The following is a 20,806-nucleotide window of genomic DNA, read 5'->3' as shown; positions in this document are numbered from 1 at the left end:
AAAACACCACATCTGGTTTCCTTCCCACAGCATTTGTGACCAAACAACTCTTTTTAGGTCAAAGGTGTGACCTTACCTTCAGGACCCTGACCCGATGGGTTGTACTGTTCAGTGACGGAACCTGCAGAGAACAAGCAGAACCAGGAGGACGCAAAGAAGAAGCGTTGAGCACCTGGGTGGCTCTTGGTCCAACCCCCGAGCGCCTTCTCAATATTCCTAACTCTGGAGATACTTACCAGCTTTGTGGAAGTCCTGGGTCACCTGTGGAGCACCTGCAACACCAGATGACAACATTTAGCCTACACTGCTAAGACATTTGGACTTGTCTCTTCAAGAGACTCACTGGAGTCCAGCGGAGTTCCCGTTGCCTCTGAAAAGACTGAAAGCAAACATGTTCAACGTTTGAAATACCTTTGGTGGGCCGAGCTTACCTGAGGCCGTCGCCATGGTAACCACATCAGTGTGCCATGTCTGCGTTCCTGTGAGAAAAGGGCGTCACACCGGTGTCGGGGATGCAAGGGGGCGTGACAAATACCTGAGTGCAGAGTGTGGGCGGGGCCGACGGGGTCTGCCGGTTGGGTTGGCTCCACCACAGGTGATGATCCTGTAACTGACGTGGAATGGCAGCGTGAAGAACATGGCCGACCGGAAGCAAAAGGTCCCGATATGATGCTCACCGGCACGGTCGACGGGGAAGCGGCTTGTGGACTGGATGGTGCCTGCTGACATCAGCAGTCCAGAGATGAAGAAAAACAGTGGGGTTCGCACGTTGGCCTAGACCGGTCATACCTGCTGGAGCCCACGGGAGGCTGTGAGTCTGAAGCTCCCCGAGGGTCACTGAGAAGAACAACAAACACTCAACTTCTGTCCTGTTTGGTTTTTGTGTTAGAAACTGTGAGATGTTGACCTCCTTGGCTTTCCCTCAGCTGGGTCTGTCGGCCATTTCCTGCTTGAACATCATTAGTCAGTACAACTCTGATGCTTGGACAACACAATGCTCCTACCGTTAGCATCAAGCCAGTCTGCGCCTGTCCCACAGGAAACAAGTGGAAATGGAAGAAAAATGAACTTGGTACTGCGATCGCTCGGAGTACTTTGTACTACTTTCGGTACCTGCTTGATCTCCTGGTGCTGACGACCATGCTGAGGGAAATGAACCACACCATAGAATCAGTCACCATGTTCTTCATCAAAAAGCACACTCAGATTTGTTTCAGTACGTAGGTCCTCCTGGGCAGTGGAGTGGGCGTGTTCTGTGTCGGGACTCCATGGTGATTGGTCAGAGGTGGGGTCTCCTTTCCATTGGCCGATGACGTCAGAGTCCATCAAACTTCCTTCATCACAATCAAAACAAAAAGTATTCAAGTGCTTAATGAATAGTAACACTGAATATTTGTGACCTCTGGAGTCCATCATAGTCGGGTAAGTAATGTGGAGTCTATCATAGTCTGGTCAATAGTGTGGAGTCTATCATAGTCTGGTCAATAGTGTGGAGTCTATAATAGTCTGGTCAATAGTGTGGAGTCTATCATAGTCCGGTCACTAGTGTGGAGTCTATAATAGTCTGGTCAATAGTGTGGAGTCTATAATAGTCTGGTCAATAGTGTGGAGTCTATAATAGTCTGGTCACTAGTGTGGAGTCTATCATAGTCTGGTCAATAGTGTGGAGTCTATAATAGTCTGGTCAATAGTGTGGAGTTTATCATAGTTGGGTCAATAGTGTGGAGTCTATAATAGTCTGGTCAATAGTGTGGAGTCTATCATAGTCTGGTCACTAGTGTGGAGTATATAATAGTCTGGTCAATAGTGTGGAGTCTATAATAGTCTGGTCAATAGTGTGGAGTTTATCATAGTTGGGTCAATAGTGTGGAGTCTATAATAGTCTGGTCAATAGTGTGGAGTCTATCATAGTCTGGTCACTAGTGTGGAGTATATAATAGTCTGGTCAATAGTGTGGAGTCTATAATAGTCTGGTCAATAGTGTGGAGTCTATCATAGTCCGGTCACTAGTGTGGAGTCTATAATAGTCTGGTCAATAGTGTGGAGTCTATCATAGTCTGGTCAATAGTGTGGAGTCTATCATAGTCTGGTCAATAGTGTGGAGTCTATCATAGTCTGGTCAATAGTGTGGAGTCTATAATAGTCTGGTCAATAGTGTGGAGTCTATAATAGTCTGGTCAATAGTGTGGAGTCTATCATAGTCTGGTCACTAGTGTGGAGTATATAATAGTCTGGTCAATAGTGTGGAGTCTATAATAGTCTGGTCAATAGTGTGGAGTTTATCATAGTTGGGTCAATAGTGTGGAGTCTATAATAGTCTGGTCAATAGTGTGGAGTCTATCATAGTCTGGTCACTAGTGTGGAGTATATAATAGTCTGGTCAATAGTGTGGAGTCTATAATAGTCTGGTCAATAGTGTGGAGTCTATCATAGTCCGGTCACTAGTGTGGAGTCTATAATAGTCTGGTCAATAGTGTGGAGTCTATCATAGTCTGGTCAATAGTGTGGAGTCTATCATAGTCTGGTCAATAGTGTGGAGTCTATCATAGTCTGGTCAATAGTGTGGAGTCTATAATAGTCTGGTCAATAGTGTGGAGTCTATCATAGTCTGGTCAATAGTGTGGAGTCTATCATAGTCTGGTCAATAGTGTGGAGTCTATCATAGTCTGGTCAATAGTGTGGAGTCTATCATAGTCTGGTCAATAGTGTGGAGTCTATAATAGTCTGGTCAATAGTGTGGAGTTTATCATAGTTGGGTCAATAGTGTGGAGTCTATCATAGTCTGGTCAATAGTGTGGAGTATATAATAGTCTGGTCAATAGTGTGGAGTCTATCATAGTCTGGTCAATAGTGTGGAGTCTATAATAGTCCGGTCACTAGTGTGGAGTCTATAATAGTCTGGTCAATAGTGTGGAGTCTATAATAGTGTGGTCAATAGTGTGGAGTCTATAATAGTGTGGTCAATAGTGTGGAGTCTATAATAGTCTGGTCAATAGTGTGGAGTCTATAATAGTGTGGTCAATAGTGTGGAGTCTATCATAGTTGGGTCAATAGTGTGGAGTATATAATAGTCTGGTCAATAGTGTGGAGTCTATAATAGTCTGGTCACTAGTGTGGAGTCTATCATAGTCCGGTCACTAGTGTGGAGTATATAATAGTCTGGTCAATAGTGTGGAGTCTATAATAGTTGGGTCAATAGTGTGGAGTATATAATAGTCTGGTCACTAGTGTGGAGTATATAATAGTGTGGAGTATATAATAGTGTGGTCAATAGTGTGGAGTCTATCATAGTCTGGTCAATAGTGTGGAGTTTATCATAGTCTGGTCACTAGTGTGGAGTCTATAATAGTCTGGTCAATAGTGTGGAGTCTATCATAGTCTGGTCAATAGTGTGGAGGCTATAATAGTCTGGTCACTAGTGTGGAGTATATAATAGTCTGGTCAATAGTGTGGAGTCTATAATAGTGTGGTCAATAGTGTGGAGTCTATCATAGTTGGGTCAATAGTGTGGAGTATATAATAGTCTGGTCAATAGTGTGGAGTCTATAATAGTCTGGTCACTAGTGTGGAGTCTATCATAGTATGGTCACTAGTGTGGAGTCTATCATAGTCTGGTCAATAGTGTGGAGTCTATCATAGTCTGGTCAATAGTGTGGAGTCTATCATAGTCTGGTCAATAGTGTGGAGTCTATAATAGTCTGGTCAATAGTGTGGAGTCTATCATAGTCCGGTCAATAGTGTGGAGTCTATCATAGTCTGGTCAATAGTGTGGAGTCTATAATAGTCTGGTCAATAGTGTGGAGTCTATAATAGTCTGGTCAATAGTGTGGAGTCTATAATAGTCTGGTCAATAGTGTGGAGTCTATCATAGTCTGGTCAATAGTGTGGAGTCTATCATAGTATGGTCACTAGTGTGGAGTCTATCATAGTCTGGTCAATAGTGTGGAGTGTATCATAGTCCGGTCACTAGTGTGGAGTCTATCATAGTCTGGTCAATAGTGTGGAGTCTATAATAGTCTGGTCAATAGTGTGGAGTCTATAATAGTCTGGTCAATAGTGTGGAGTCTATAATAGTCTGGTCAATAGTGTGGAGTCTATAATAGTCTGGTCAATAGTGTGGAGTCTATCATAGTCTGGTCAATAGTGTGGAGTCTATCATAGTCTGGTCAATAGTGTGGAGTCTATCATAGTATGGTCACTAGTGTGGAGTATATAATAGTGTGGAGTCTATAATAATCTGGTCAATAGTGTGGAGTCTATCATAGTTGGGTCAATAGTGTGGAGTATATAATAGTCTGGTCAATAGTGTGGAGTATATAATAGTCTGGTCAATAGTGTGGAGTCTATCATAGTCTGGTCACTAGTGTGGAGTCTATAATAGTCTGGTCAATAGTGTGGAGTCTATAATAGTCTGGTCAATAGTGTGGAGTCTATAATAGTCTGGTCAATAGTGTGGAGTCTATCATAGTCCGGTCACTAGTGTGGAGTCTATCATAGTCTGGTAAATAGTGTGGAGTCTATAATAGTCTGGTCAATAGTGTGGAGTCTATAATAGTCTGGTCAATAGTGTGGAGTCTATCATAGTCTGGTCAATAGTGTGGAGTTTATCATAGTCTGGTCACTAGTGTGGAGTCTATAATAGTCTGGTCAATAGTGTGGAGTCTATCATAGTCTGGTCAATAGTGTGGAGTCTATAATAGTCTGGTCAATAGTGTGGAGTCTATAATAGTCTGGTCAATAGTGTGGAGTCTATCATAGTCTGGTCAATAGTGTGGAGTCTATCATAGTCTGGTCAATAGTGTGGAGTCTATCATAGTCTGGTCAATAGTGTGGAGTCTATCATAGTATGGTCACTAGTGTGGAGTCTATCATAGTCTGGTCAATAGTGTGGAGTCTATCATAGTCTGGTCAATAGTGTGGAGTCTATAATAGTCTGGTCAATAGTGTGGAGTCTATCATAGTCCGGTCACTAGTGTGGAGTCTATCATAGTCTGGTAAATAGTGTGGAGTCTATAATAGTCTGGTCAATAGTGTGGAGTCTATAATAGTCTGGTCAATAGTGTGGAGTCTATCATAGTCTGGTCAATAGTGTGGAGTTTATCATAGTCTGGTCACTAGTGTGGAGTCTATCATAGTCTGGTCAATAGTGTGGAGTCTATAATAGTCTGGTCAATAGTGTGGAGTCTATAATAGTCTGGTCAATAGTGTGGAGTCTATCATAGTCTGGTCAATAGTGTGGAGTCTATCATAGTCTGGTCAATAGTGTGGAGTCTATCATAGTCTGGTCAATAGTGTGGAGTCTATCATAGTATGGTCACTAGTGTGGAGTCTATCATAGTCTGGTCAATAGTGTGGAGTCTATCATAGTCTGGTCAATAGTGTGGAGTCTATCATAGTTGGGTCAATAGTGTGGAGTATATAATAGTCTGGTCAATAGTGTGGAGTATATAATAGTCTGGTCAATAGTGTGGAGTCTATCATAGTCTGGTCACTAGTGTGGAGTCTATCATAGTCTGGTAAATAGTGTGGAGTCTATAATAGTCTGGTCAATAGTGTGGAGTCTATAATAGTCTGGTCAATAGTGTGGAGTCTATCATAGTCCGGTCACTAGTGTGGAGTCTATCATAGTCTGGTAAATAGTGTGGAGTCTATAATAGTCTGGTCAATAGTGTGGAGTCTATAATAGTCTGGTCAATAGTGTGGAGTCTATCATAGTCTGGTCAATAGTGTGGAGTTTATCATAGTCTGGTCACTAGTGTGGAGTCTATCATAGTCTGGTCAATAGTGTGGAGTCTATCATAGTCTGGTCAATAGTGTGGAGTCTATAATAGTCTGGTCAATAGTGTGGAGTCTATAATAGTCTGGTCAATAGTGTGGAGTCTATCATAGTCTGGTCAATAGTGTGGAGTCTATCATAGTCTGGTCAATAGTGTGGAGTCTATCATAGTCTGGTCAATAGTGTGGAGTCTATCATAGTATGGTCACTAGTGTGGAGTCTATCATAGTCTGGTCAATAGTGTGGAGTCTATCATAGTCTGGTCAATAGTGTGGAGTCTATAATAGTCTGGTCAATAGTGTGGAGTCTATCATAGTCTGGTCAATAGTGTGGAGTCTATCATAGTCTGGTCAATAGTGTGGAGTATATAATAGTCTGGTCAATAGTGTGGAGTATATAATAGTCTGGTCAATAGTGTGGAGTCTATCATAGTCTGGTCAATAGTGTGGAGTCTATCATAGTATGGTCACTAGTGTGGAGTCTATCATAGTCCGGTCACTAGTGTGGAGTCTATAATAGTCTGGTCAATAGTGTGGAGTCTATCATAGTCTGGTCAATAGTGTGGAGTCTATCATAGTCTGGTCAATAGTGTGGAGTCTATCATAGTCCGGTCACTAGTGTGGAGTCTATAATAGTCTGGTCAATAGTGTGGAGTCTATCATAGTCTGGTCAATAGTGTGGAGTCTATCATAGTATGGTCACTAGTGTGGAGTCTATCATAGTCTGGTCAATAGTGTGGAGTCTATCATAGTCTGGTCACTAGTGTGGAGTATATAATAGTCTGGTCAATAGTGTGGAGTCTATAATAGTCTGGTCAATAGTGTGGAGTCTATCATAGTCTGGTCAATAGTGTGGAGTCTATAATAGTCTGGTCAATAGTGTGGAGTCTATCATAGTCTGGTCAATAGTGTGGAGTCTATCATAGTCTGGTCAATAGTGTGGAGTATATAATAGTCTGGTCAATAGTGTGGAGTATATAATAGTCTGGTCAATAGTGTGGAGTCTATCATAGTCTGGTCAATAGTGTGGAGTCTATCATAGTATGGTCACTAGTGTGGAGTCTATCATAGTCCGGTCACTAGTGTGGAGTCTATAATAGTCTGGTCAATAGTGTGGAGTCTATCATAGTCTGGTCAATAGTGTGGAGTCTATCATAGTCTGGTCAATAGTGTGGAGTCTATCATAGTCCGGTCACTAGTGTGGAGTCTATAATAGTCTGGTCAATAGTGTGGAGTCTATCATAGTCTGGTCAATAGTGTGGAGTCTATCATAGTATGGTCACTAGTGTGGAGTCTATCATAGTCTGGTCAATAGTGTGGAGTCTATCATAGTCTGGTCACTAGTGTGACCTGAAAGAAAGAGGTTATAGTTGATGCTGATGATTGTAGATCCAAAGCAACAAACCTGCATTGTCAGCAAGTGAAGTCTTTGCGTTGGCTCCACCTGACAAAAGAAACTTTATTCAGATGTATTCACCTCTGCAGCTCACAACAACATTCCTCAAAGTGGGAGACTCTCTTGTAGTCTCTCACCCAGCAGCTGGTGCAAGAAGTGGAGAACGGGCATCTGGATGGTTCCTTTAGGAGTAGATGGAGGAACAAGTCACCCTCATTTTGGGGGATTTTGTGTCAAGGAATTAGCTGCTAATGTTTGCTCATCTAAAGGGAAACTACCTGAAACTACCTGAAACATTCACCCACCTCACCTGGGACCTCATGTAACAGACTTGGTACGCACAAACACCTGGGACCTCATGTAACAGACTTGGTACGCACAAACACCTGGGACCTCATGTAACCGACTTGGTCCGCACCACCTCTTCTAAATTGTTAAACATCATTGGACCAAGTCTTCTGACTTGTGTTCCACGAAGCCCCGGAATACCTACCTTTGTACTTTTGGTGAGAATGCACACGTGAAAGAACCGTGTCTCGTAACCACCCCTTGCTCCGCCCGCTTGACACTCACCTGTTTGTCCCTCGGCTCCTCCCCTTCCATTCAACTGCTTCTGTCCGTTACCTGAAGCACGCCACAGCCAATCATTGAGGATGGAGTCATGATCAATCACTGATTGGCTAATATTGATCACTTCACCCTCTTAGACCAAATCAAGATGTTCACCTTTGAGTTGTGGATCCCAACCTGCAGACAAACATTTTCTACTTCAATCATTCACTCTCTTTTCTTCCGTATCCTGTCCATGCTCAAAGGTGAACTGGAGCCTGTTCTGGCTGACAAAAGGCGAACTCCAGACAGAATGTACGTCAAGACAAGGAGTCTTCTAAAACCTTAGGTTACCTGCAGAGCCGCTGGTCGGTCCATCAGATTGTTCCCCAGTCTCGGAGTCCTGAGAACCTGACACACACAACTCAAGTCGTAATAAGTTCAAGGAGCAGACTGGTTCTTAGATCTCAAGTTGTAATAAGTTCAAGGAGCAGACCGGTTCTTAGATCTCAAGTTGTAATAAGTTCAAGGAGCAGACTGGTTCTTAGATCTCAAGTTGTAATAAGTTCAAAGAGCGGACTGGTTCTTAGATCTCAAGTTGTAATAAGTTCAAGGAGCAGACCGGTTCTTAGATCTCAAGTTGTAATAAGTTCAAAGAGCGGACCGGTTCTTAGATCTCAAGTTGTAATAAGTTCAAGGAGCAGACCGGTTCTTAGATCTCAAATTGTAATAAGTTCAAAGAGCGGACCGGTTCTTAGATCTCAAGTTGTAATAAGTTCAAGGAGCAGACCGGTTCTTAGATCTCAAGTTGTAATAAGTTCAAAGAGCAGACCGGTTCTTAGATCTCAAGTTGTAATAAGTTCAAAGAGCGGACCGGTTCTTAGATCTCAAGTTGTGATAAGTTCAAGGAGCAGACCGGTTCTTGGATCTCAAGTTGTAATAAGTTCAAAGAGCAGACTGGTTCTTAGATCTCAAGTTGTAATAAGTTCAAGGAGCAGACCGGTTCTTAGATCTCAAGTTGTAATAAGTTCAAGGAGCAGACCGGTTCTTAGATCTCAAGTCGTAATAAGTTCAAAGAGCGGACCGGTTCTTAGATCTCAAGTTGTAGTAAGTTCAAGGAGCAGACCGGTTCTTAGATCTCAAGTTGTAATAAGTTCAAAGAGCAGACCGGTTCTTAGATCTCAAGTTGTAATAAGTTCAAAGAGCGGACCGGTTCTTAGATCTCAAGTTGTAATAAGTTCAAGGAGCAGACCGGTTCTTAGATCTCAAGTTGTAATAAGTTCAAAGAGCGGACCGGTTCTTAGATGTCAAGTTGTAATAAGTTCAAAGAGCAGACCGGTTCTTAGATCTCAAGTTGTAATAAGTTCAAGGAGCAGACCGGTTCTTAGATCTCAAGTTGTAATAAGTTCAAGGAGCAGACCGGTTCTTAGATCTCAAGTTGTAATAAGTTCAACCAGCAGACCGGTTCTTAGATCTCAAGTTGTAATAAGTTCAAAGAGCAGACCAGTTCTTAGATCTCAAGTTGTAATAAGTTCAAAGAGCAGACCAGTTCTTAGATCTCAAGTTGTAATAAGTTCAACCAGCAGACCAGTTCTTAGATCTCAAGTTGTAATAAGTTCAAGGAGCAGACCAGTTCTTAGATCTCAAGTTGTAATAAGTTCAATCAGCAGACCAGTTCTTAGATCTTAAAGTCCTACTGAAAGCCACTACTAGCCACCACACAGTCTGATAGTTTATATATCCAAGATGAAATATTAACATTGCAACACATGACAACACGGCCGCTTTAGTTGACTAAATTGCAATTTTAAATTTCCCGCGGAGTTTCTTCTTGAAAACGCCGCGGAATGATGACGTCTCTGGTTGGAGCGGACATATTAGCCCAGCACCACACACAGCTAAAACTCGTCACTTTTCATCGCATAAATACACAGTAATTTGGACATCTGTGTTGCTGAATCTTTTGCAATTTGTTCAATTAATAATGGAGACGTCAAAGAAGAATGCTGTTGGTGAAAAGCGGTGGATTGCAGCTGCCTTAAGCACCGAGACACAGCTGGTGTTTCTTTGTTTTTGTTGTGAAGCTTTAACACAGAGCGGTCAAGCGAACATTTTTTTCTACGTCAACCAGCAAGTTTTTGGACTTGAAAATTGTCACCTCTTACCGGAGACTTCAGTGGATTATGGGACGTTCTCCTGTAGCTGTCAAAAAGGCAGCTGTGATCTTGCCTCCTCATCGGCTTCTCTCTGAGACACTGGCGTTCACCGCAGCCATCCGACTTTCAGGTATGACTTTACTCATCTAATCTCACTAAAACACTATTAACACACTAAGCAGATAAGGGATTTTCCAGAATTATCTTAGTAAATGTGTCTAATTACATCTGAAACGTTACCACTGCCGCCGCCCAGGGCCGTCGCTTTTTTTTTTTTTTTAGTGCCTCACTCTAACTTTCCTCATCTACGAATCTTTCATCCTCATTCAAATTAATGGGGAAATCGTCGCTTTCTCGCTGCTGGTGGCCATGATTGTAAACAATGTTCAGATGTGAGGAGCTCCACAACCCGTGACGTCACGCGCACATCGTCTGCTACTTCCTGTACAGGCAAGGCTTTTTTATTAACGACTAAAAGTTGTGAACTTTATCCTCGATGTTCTCTACTAAATCCTTTCAGCAAAAAAATGTCAACATGGTGAAATGATGAAGTATGACACATAGAATGGAGCTGCTATCCCCCTTTAAATAAATGTCAATATGGTGAAATGATGAAGTATGACACATAGAATGGAGCTGCTATCCCCCTTTAAATAAATGTCAACATGGTGAAATGATGAAGTATGACACATAGAATGGAGCTGCTATCCCCCCTTTAAATAAATGTCAACATGGTGAAATGATGAAGTATGACACATAGAATGGAGCTGCTATCCCCCTTTAAATAAATGTCAACATGGTGAAATGATGAAGTATGACACATAGAATGGAGCTGCTATCCCCCTTTAAATAAATGTCAACATGGTGAAATGATGAAGTATGACACATAGAATGGAGCTGCTATCCCCCCTTTAAATAAATGTCAACATGGTGAAATGATGAAGTATGACACATAGAATGGAGCTGCTATCCCCCCTTTAAATAAATGTCAACATGGTGAAATGATGAAGTATGACACATAGAATGGAGCTGCTATCCCCCTTTAAATAAATGTCAACATGGTGAAATGATGAAGTATGACACTTAGAATGGAGCTGCTATCCCCCTTTAAATAACAACATCTCATTTCAGTAGGACTTTGACTTGAGTTCAATCAGCAGACCAGATCTTAGATCTTAAGTTGTAATCATTTCAATCAGCAGACCAGAACTTTCTTGGTTCTGACTCACCGCTGATGTGGACCATGGATGAGGCTTGAGGTCCGGGTTCTGACCCGCTGCTGACGTGGATCATGGATGAGGCCTGAGGTCTGAGACCTGCAAGGATAAACAGGAGGATCAACTGAAACCTGCTCCTAGAACTTCTTTGGATTCTCTGCTTGTGGAATTTCCCCAAATGTAATCTTGGGATCTAAGTGGAACAAAGCTTCATTTCATAACATCAAACCTGATCGGGGTGGACCTACCTGAAGGCCCGCCTGCGGTCTGTTGGACACCAGGAGGTCCTGCTGGAGAGGAAGCTTGAATGAATGCAGCTCATGTTTCCTCAACTTAATGAAAAAACTGCACCCGGGTTCACTTTCAGCTCTCTGATCCTTTCAATCCTGCACCCAGACTTTGCTATCTAGAAAGACTTCAGTAAGAGCGTACCTTGATCATTTTTATTCCACTTGATATGCTTGTCATGTTTATAACAATCTTAATTACACTTTCATGTTTATAACAATCTTAATTACACTTTCATGTTTACAACTATATTCATTCCACTTTCATGTTTACAACTATATTCATTCCACTTTCATGTTTACAACTATATTCATTCCACTTTCATGTTTACAACTATATTCATTCCACTTTCATGTTTACAACTATATTCATTCCACTTTCATGTTTACAACTATATTCATTCCACTTTCATGTTTACAACTATATTCATTCCACTTTCATGTTTACAACTATATTCATTCCACTTTCATGTTTACAACTATATTCATTCCACTTTCATGTTTACAACTATATTCATTCCACTTTCATGTTTGCAACTATATTCATTCCACTTTAGATCCATGTCGTGTTTACAACTATATTCATTCCTCTTTCATGTTTACAACAATCCTAATTACACTTTCATGTTTACAATTCTATTCATTCCACTTTAGATCCATGTCATGTTTACAACTATATTCATTCCACTTTCATGTTTATAACTATATTTATTCCACTTTCGCATTTATAGCTATATTTATTCCACTTTCATGTGTATAACTATATTTATTCCACTTTCATGTGTATAACTATATTTATTCCACTTTCATGTTTATAACTATATTTATTCCACTTTCATGTTTATAACTATATTTATTCCACTTTAGATTCATGTCATGTTTACAACTGTATTTATTCCACTTTCATGTTTCCAAGTATTGTTCTGAAAGTTCAAAGGTGACATCTCACCCTCCTTTGTGTTGTCGTCGTCATCTGAAAGGAAAAGAATTCCAAGTTTTTTGTACTGCTCTTTGTTGTATTTTACACTTACTTACTCACTACCTACTTACTTAGTTAGTTAGTTAGTTAGAGTTACTAACTACAAGTTATGGAAAATACTAACTAGTAGTGGGGGTTCGTTTAACATGACCACAATGCTAGCTAGGGATGGGTATCATTTACTACTATCCAATGTTACTATTACTACCAAAACTTCTACTATCTAATATTACTATTACTACCAAATGTACTTCTATCCAATGTTACTAATACTACCAAAACTACTACTATCTATTACTACCAAATATACTTATATCTAATGTTAGTATTACTACCAAATGTACTACTATCTAATGTTACTATTACTACCAAATGTACTACTATCTAATGTTACGATTACTACCAAATGTACTACTATCTAATGTTACTATTACTACCAAATGTACTACTATCTAATGTTACTATTACTACCAAATATACTTATATCTAATGTTACTATTACTACCAAATGTACTACTATCTAATGTTACTATTACTACCAAATGTACTACTATCTAATGTTACGATTACTACCAAATCTACTATCTAATGTTACTATTACTACCAAATGTACTACTATCTAATGTTACTATTACTGCCAAATGTACTACTATCTAATGTTACGATTACTACCAAATCTACTATCTAATGTTACTATTACTACCAAATGTACTACTATCTAATGTTACTATTACTGCCAAAACTTCTACTATCTAATATTACTATTACTACCAAATGTACTTCTATCTAATGTTACTAATACTACCAAAACTACTACTATCTATTACTACCAAATATACTTATATCTAATGTTAGTATTACTACCAAATGTACTACTATCTAATGTTACTATTACTACCAAATGTACTACTATCTAATGTTACGATTACTACCAAATCTACTATCTAATGTTACTATTACTACCAAATGTACTACTATCTAATGTTACTATTACTACCAAATCTACTACTATCTAATGTTACTATTACTACCAAATGTTCTACTATCTAATGTTACTATTACTACCAAATGTACTACTATCTAATGTTACTATTACTACCAAATGTACTACTATCCAATGTTACTATTACTACCAAATTTACTACTATTTAATGTTACTATTACTACCAAATGTACTACTATCTAATGTTACTATTATGACCAAATCTAATATCTAATGTTACTATTACTACCAAATGTACTACTATCTAATGTTACGATTACTACCAAATCTACTATCTAATGTTACTATTACTACCAAATGTACGACTATCTAATGTTACTATTTCTACCAAATGTACTACTATCTAATGTTACTATTACTACCAAATTTACTACTATCTAATGTTACTATTACTGCCAAATGTACTACTATCTAATGTTACTACCAAATCTAATATTTAGTGTTACTATTACTACCAAATGTACTACTATCTAATGTTACGATTACTACCAAATCTACTATCTAATGTTACTATTAGTACCAAATGTACTACTATCTAATGTTACTATTATGACCAAATCTAATATCTAATGTTACTATTACTACCAAATGTACTACTATCTAATGTTACGATTACTACCAAATCTACTATCTAATGTTACTATTACTACCAAATGTACTAATATCTAATGTTACTATTACTACCAAATTTACTACTATCTAATGTTACTATTACTGCCAAATGTACTACTATCTAATGTTACTACCAAATCTAATATTTAGTGTTACTATTACTACCAAATGTACTACTATCTAATGTTACTATTACTACCAAATCTACTAATATCTAATGTTACTATTAGTACCAAATTTACTACTATCTAATGTTACTATTACTACCAAATTTCCACTATTTAATGTTACTATTATGACCAAATCTACTAATATCTAATGTTACTATCACTACCAAATGTACTACTTTCTAATGTTACGATTACTACCAAATGTACTACTATGTAAAGATACTATTACTACAAAATGTACTACTATGTGAAGTTACTATTACTACCAAATGTACTACTATGTAAAGTTACAATTGCTACCAAATGTACTACTATGTAAAGTTACCATTGCTACCAAATGTACTACTATGTAAAGTTACTATAGCTACCAAATGTACTACTTTGTAAAGTTACCATTGCTACCAAATGTACTACTATGTAAAGGTACCATTGCTACCAAATGTACTACTATGTAAAGTTACTATAGCTACCAAATGTACTACTATGTAAAGTTACTATAGCTACCAAATGTACTACTGTGTAAAGTTACTATAGCTACCAAATGTACTACTATGTAAAGTTACTATAGCTGCCAAATGTACTACTATGTAAAGTTACTATTACTAGCAAATGTACTACTATGTAAAGTTACCATTGCTACCAAATGTACTACTATGTAAAGTTACCATTGCTACCAAATGTACTACTATGTAAAGTTGCTATTACTAGCAAATGTACTACTATGTAAAGTTGCTATTACTAGCAAATGTCCAAAATATGTTTGATCATCATCCCAGCTGCCCGGGTGTTCTCGTGCGCTCTGTTTTGTGCGCAAATAGTGTGTCTGCGTGCTCTTCCACCCGCCAAGAGCTACTGAACATACTTTAAAGGCCCTCTGCGTCCGAGAGGCGGATGTACGCCGGCAGTTCTAGAAGCTGAACACGCGGGAGGCCCCCGGGCCGGATGGTGTCTCCCCCTCCACCCTCAGCTGCCTCCTGTCTTCACTGACCTTTTGAACACCTCTCTGGAGCTATGCCGCGTGCCGTCCCGCTTCAAGACCGCCACCATTGTGCCTGTCCCCAAGAAAGCACGGATCACAGGACTTAATGACTGCAGGCCAGTGGCGCTGACGTCCGTGGTCATAAAGTCCTTTGAGCGCTTGGTCCTGCCCCACCTCAAGGAAATCACCTCCACCCTCCTGGACCCACTACAGTTTGCCTACAGAGCCAACAGGTCTGTGGATGATGCAGTGAACCTGGCCCACAACCCTTAATCCTGGACTCCCCAGGAACCTACGCCAGAATCCTGTTTGTGGACTTCAGCTCTGCCTTCAACACCATCCTCCCTGGACTGCTACGCCACAAGCTCTACCAGCTCAGCGTGCCCGACTCCCTCTGCAGTTGGATCAATGACTTGTTGACAGACCGAAGACAGCACGTGCGGGTGGGGAAGATGGTCTCAGACAGTCCAACCACGAACACTGGTACTTCTCAGGGCTGTGTACTTTCCCCCTGGCTCTTCTCCCTGTCTACAAACTGCTGCACCTCCAGTCACCAGTCCGTAAAGCTGCTGAAGTTTTCGGATGACACTACCCTCATCGGGCTTATCTCGGATGGCGACGAGTTCGCCTACAAGAGAGAGGTGGACCGGCTGGCGTCCTGGTGCAGCCTAAACAACTTGGAGCTGAATGCCCGGAAAACAGTGGGAATGACCATGGACTTCAGGAAAGTCAGAGCCCCAACATCCCCCCTCAACCGGATTGAGTCTCCCACCCGGGTCTCCATTGTGGACTCGTTCAGGTTCTTGGGCACGACCATCACCCAGGATCTCAAGTGGGAGCCTACCATCAGCTCCCTCATCAAGAAGGCCCTGCGGCAGCTGAGGAAACTTAAGATGCCGACTAAGATGCTGGTGCACTTTTACTCAGCCATCATCGAGTCCATCCTCACCTCCTCCATCACCATGTGGTTCCCTGGCGCCACAGTCCAGAACAAGCATGGACTGCAGCGCCTCCCTCCAGGACCTGTTCTCCTCCAGGACCAGGAGGCGTGTGGGTCGGATCATAGCTGACTATTCTCACCCTGGACACAAACTATTCTCCCCTCTCCCCTCAGGCAGGAGACTACGGTCCATCCAGACCCACACCTCCCAAACAAAGATACACGGAGACTCTGAGCCTACCTCCGCCAACAAGAGCCCCTACTCCAAACAAAGATACACGGAGACTCTGAGCCTACCTCCGCCAATAAGAGCCCTACTCCAAACAAAGATACATGGAGACTCTGAGCCTACCTCCGCCAACAAGAGCCCCTACTCCAAACAAAGATAAATGGAGACTCTGAGCCTACCTCCGCCAACAAGAGCCCCTACTCCAAACAAAGATACATGGAGACTCTGAGCCTACCTCCGCCAACAAGAGCCCCTACTCCAAACAAAGATAAATGGAGACTCTGAGCCTACCTCCGCCAACAAGAGCCCCTACTCCAAACAAAGATACAGGGAGACTCTGAGCCTACCTCCGCCAACAAGAGCCCCTACTCAAACAAAGATACACGGAGACTCTGAGCCTACCTCCGCCAACAAGAGCCCCTACTCCAAACAAAGATAAATGGAGACTCTGAGCCTACCTCCGCCAACAAGAGCCCCTACTCCAAACAAAGATACACGGAGACTCTGAGCCTACCTCCGCCAACAAGAGCCCCTACTCCAAACAAAGATACACGGAGACTCTGAGCCTACCTCCGCCAACAAGAGCCCCTACTCCAAACAAAGATAAATGGAGACTCTGAGCCTACCTCCGCCAACAAGAGCCCCTACTCCAAACAAAGATAAATGGAGACTCTGAGCCTACCTCCGCCAACAAGAGCCCCTACTCCAAACAAAGATAAATGGAGACTCTGAGCCTACCTCCGCCAACAAGAGCCCCTACTCCAAACAAAGATACATGGAGACTCTGAGCTACCTCCGCCAACAAGAGCCCCTACTCCAAACAAAGATACATGGAGACTCTGAGCCTACCTCCGCCAACAAGAGCCCCTACTCCAAACAAAGATACACGGAGACTCTGAGCCTACCTCCGCCAACAAGAGCCCCTACTCCAAACAAAGATACACGGAGACTCTGAGCCTACCTCCGCCAACAAGTGCCCCTACTCCAAACAAAGATAAATGGAGACTCTGAGCCTACCTCCGCCAACAAGAGCCCCTACTCCAAACAAAGATAAATGGAGACTCTGAGCCTACCTCCGCCAACAAGAGCCCCTACTCCAAACAAAGATAAATGGAGACTCTGAGCCTACCTCCGCCAACAAGAGCCCCTACTCCAAACAAAGATACACGGAGACTCTGAGCCTACCTCCGCCAACAAGAGCCCCTACTCCAAACAAAGATAAATGGAGACTCTGAGCCTACCTCCGCCAACAAGAGCCCCTACTCCAAACAAAGATAAATGGAGACTCTGAGCCTACCTCCGCCAACAAGAGCCCCTACTCCAAACAAAGATAAATGGAGACTCTGAGCCTACCTCCGCCAACAAGAGCCCCTACTCCAAACAAAGATACACGGAGACTCTGAGCCTACCTCCGCCAATAAGAGCCCCTACTCCAAACAAAGATACATGGAGACTCTGAGCCTACCTCCGCCAACAAGAGCCCCTACTCCAAACAAAGATACACGGAGACTCTGAGCCTACCTCCGCCAACAAGAGCCCCTACTCCAAACAAAGATAAATGGAGACTCTGAGCCTACCTCCGCCAACAAGAGCCCCTACTCCAAACAAAGATAAATGGAGACTCTGAGCCTACCTCCGCCAACAAGAGCCCTACTCCAAACAAAGATACATGGAGACTCTGAGCTTACCTCCGCCAACAAGAGCCCCTACTCCAAACAAAGATACATGGAGACTCTGAGCCTACCTCCGCCAACAAGAGCCCCTACTCCAAACGGGGTGGTATAGCTCGGTTGGTAGAGTGGCCGTGCCAGCAACTTGAGGGTTGCAGGTTCGATTCCCGCTTCCGCCATCTTAGTCACTGCCGTTGTGTCCTTGGGCAAGACACTTGACCCACCTGCTCCCAGTGCCACCCACACTGCTTTAAATGTAACTTAGATATTGGGTTTCACTATGTAAAGCGCTTTGAGTCACTAGAGAAAAGCGCTATATAAATATAATTCACTTCACAAACCAAGAAACACGTGGCAGTAAACACAGAAGGTGTTGAGGCGTTGTTGTGGGAGTTGAACAACAAGGAAGAAGAAAGGCTCACCCATCTCACGCAGCACGTAATCAACACGGGGACCAAGTTGGGAGAGTGGCCCTGCCAGCAATCTGAGGGTTACTGGTTCAATCCCCACCTTGGTGGTAGTAGTGTTAATAGTAGATTTTGTAGTAGTAATAGTATCAGAATCAGCTTTATAATCATAAAGCTGATTCTGATTCTGATTCTGATACTACTGTTCTGAAGGTTTGCATGTTTGTGGGTTAGTTACTTTAAGTTCTCCAGCTAGGAAATCATTTCTGTTAAGGTATTATTGTTATTATTATTATTATTATTATCTATTTCTATTTACTACGTTTCGTATGGGAAGCTGAACTGTGTATATTTAAGTTGTTTGACCGTTGTTATGGTTTCGGTTGCCACGGTTACGGGCAGTTCCGTTTCCGACAGCTGGTAGAAAAAAGGTTGAAAAGAGTTCCGGCACTAGCAGTGCAGCGCAGCGTCGGTAGTTCTACCTGGAAGACAGTTTACCACGACTGCAGATTCCCGAAAGAACCACAGTAAGAGTATTATTTCAGAGTGTAAGTGACGGTGTATCATTTGCACAGTTTAAGTTTAGGACGTTTGGGCGCGTCACCTAGCTAGCATACGTGAAGTGCATGCTAACTGCAGCTAGCACTTGTGTCTGTGTGCTGCACCGTGACTTAACTAACGGCATATTTAGACAAGTTTGCCTTTCAGTTTGTTATATGGACCCTCTCCCCTGGGACTGTACAATTTGGAGAGTGAGAGTGTGACACTATAGTGAGTTTACTTGCGTGCTACTGTTGCTATCTTGCTACAAGGGACGCGGACAGCGCGAGGTTGGCTTGTCCATTGCACCCGCTCAGGGACTTGTCGACAGACTGGTGACCCAGGACTAGGCTGGTTCTCCTCTCGCTCCAGACTGGTGACCCAGAACGAGGCTGGTTCTACTCTCGCTCCAGACTGGTGACCCAGGACGAGCCTGGTTCCCCTCTTGCTCCAGACTGGTGACCCAGGACGAGGCTGGTTCCCCTCCTGCTCCAGACTGGTGACCCAGGACGAGGCTGGTTCCTCTCTTGCTCCAGACTGGTGACCCAGGACGAGCCTGGTTCCCCTCTTGCTCCAGACTGGTGACCCAGGACGAGGCTGGTTCCCCTCTTGCTCCAGACTGGTGACCCAGGACGAGGCTAGTTCTCCTCTCGCTCCAGACTGGTGACCCAGGACAAGGCTGGTTCTCCTCTCGCTCCAGACTGGTGACCCAGGACGAGGCTGGTTCTCCTCTCGCTCCAGACTGGTGACCCAGGACGAGGCTGGTTCCTCTCTTGCTCCAGACTGGTGACCCAGGACGAGGCTGGTTCTCCTCTCGCTCCAGACTGGTGACCCAGAACGAGGCTGGTTCTACTCTCGCTCCAGACTGGTGACCCAGGACGAGCCTGGTTCCCCTCTTGCTCCAGACTGGTGACCCAGGACGAGGCTGGTTCCCCTCTTGCTCCGGACTGGTGACCCAGGACGAGGCTGGTTCTCCTCTCGATCCAGACTGGTGACCCAGGACAAGGCTGGTTCTCCTCTCGCTCCAGACTGGTGACCCAGGACGAGGCTGGTTCTCCTCTCGCTCCAGACTGGTGACCCAGGACGAGGCTGGTTCCTCTCTTGCTCCAGACTGGTGACCCAGGACAAGGCTGGTTCTCCTCTCGCTCCAGACTGGTGACCCAGGACAAGGCTGGTTCTCCTCTCGCTCCAGACTGGTGACCCAGGACGAGGCTGGTTCTCCTCTCGCTCCAGACTGGTGACCCAGGACGAGGCTGGTTCCCCTCTTGCTCCAGACTGGTGACCCAGGACGAGGCTGGTTCTCCTCTCGCTCCAGACTGGTGACCCAGGACGAGGCTGGTTCCCCTCTTGCTCCAGACTGGTGACCCAGGACGAGGCTGGTTCTCCTCTCGCTCCAGACTGGTGAGCCAGGACGAGGCTGGTTCTACTCTCGCTCCAGACTGGTGACCCAGGACGAGGCTGGTTCTCCTCTCGCTCCAGACTGGTGACCCAGGACGAGGCTGGTTCTACTCTCGCTCCAGACTGGTGACCCAGGACGAGGCTGGTTCCCCTCTCGCTCCAGACTGGTGACCCAGGACGAGGCTGGTTCTCCTCTCGCTCCAGACTGGTGACCCAAGACGAGGCTGGTTCTCCTCTCGCTCCAGACTGGTGACCCAGGACGAGGCTGGTTCTCGTCTCGCTCCAGACTGGTGACCCAGGACGAGGCTGGTTCTACTCTCGCTCCAGACTGGTGACCCAGGACGAGGCTGCTTCCCCTCTTGCTCCAGACTGGTGACCCAGGACGAGGCTGGTTCCCCTCTCGCTCCAGACTGGTGACCCAGGACGAGGCTGGTTCCCCGCTTGCTCCAGACTGGTGACCCAGGACGAGGCTGGTTCTCCTCTCGCTCCAGACTGGTGA

The 20,806-nt window shown here is 43.4% G+C and overlaps 1 protein-coding gene across 1 annotated transcript in view; it reads right to left on the bottom strand.

The window, feature by feature from the left end:
- The window catches only part of LOC133550674 (uncharacterized), a 35,045-nt gene that overhangs the window by 244 nt on the left and 13,995 nt on the right, over positions 1–20,806 (bottom strand). Inside the window, exons 4-22 of the mRNA XM_061896628.1 lie at positions 12,330–12,353; positions 11,342–11,380; positions 11,106–11,192; positions 8,075–8,131; positions 7,898–7,918; positions 7,745–7,795; positions 7,309–7,353; positions 7,181–7,219; positions 1,221–1,334; positions 1,114–1,143; positions 1,005–1,028; positions 908–946; positions 790–837; positions 678–719; positions 536–610; positions 432–479; positions 344–379; positions 237–272; positions 77–121 (exon numbers count right to left, since the gene is read on the bottom strand). Of these exons, the coding sequence (XP_061752612.1) occupies positions 77–121; positions 237–272; positions 344–379; positions 432–479; positions 536–610; positions 678–719; positions 790–837; positions 908–946; positions 1,005–1,028; positions 1,114–1,143; positions 1,221–1,334; positions 7,181–7,219; positions 7,309–7,353; positions 7,745–7,795; positions 7,898–7,918; positions 8,075–8,131; positions 11,106–11,169 (814 nt within the window). The 5' untranslated portion in view covers positions 11,170–11,192; positions 11,342–11,380; positions 12,330–12,353. The remainder of the gene's footprint in view (positions 1–76; positions 122–236; positions 273–343; positions 380–431; positions 480–535; positions 611–677; positions 720–789; positions 838–907; positions 947–1,004; positions 1,029–1,113; positions 1,144–1,220; positions 1,335–7,180; positions 7,220–7,308; positions 7,354–7,744; positions 7,796–7,897; positions 7,919–8,074; positions 8,132–11,105; positions 11,193–11,341; positions 11,381–12,329; positions 12,354–20,806) is intronic.

The sequence above is a fragment of the Nerophis ophidion genome, linkage group LG04, assembly GCF_033978795.1.
Source record: "Nerophis ophidion isolate RoL-2023_Sa linkage group LG04, RoL_Noph_v1.0, whole genome shotgun sequence".
NCBI lineage: Eukaryota > Metazoa > Chordata > Actinopteri > Syngnathiformes > Syngnathidae > Nerophis > Nerophis ophidion.
The sequence above is the reverse complement of the archived record's forward strand: the minus strand, read 5'-3'. Positions and strand labels throughout refer to the sequence as shown.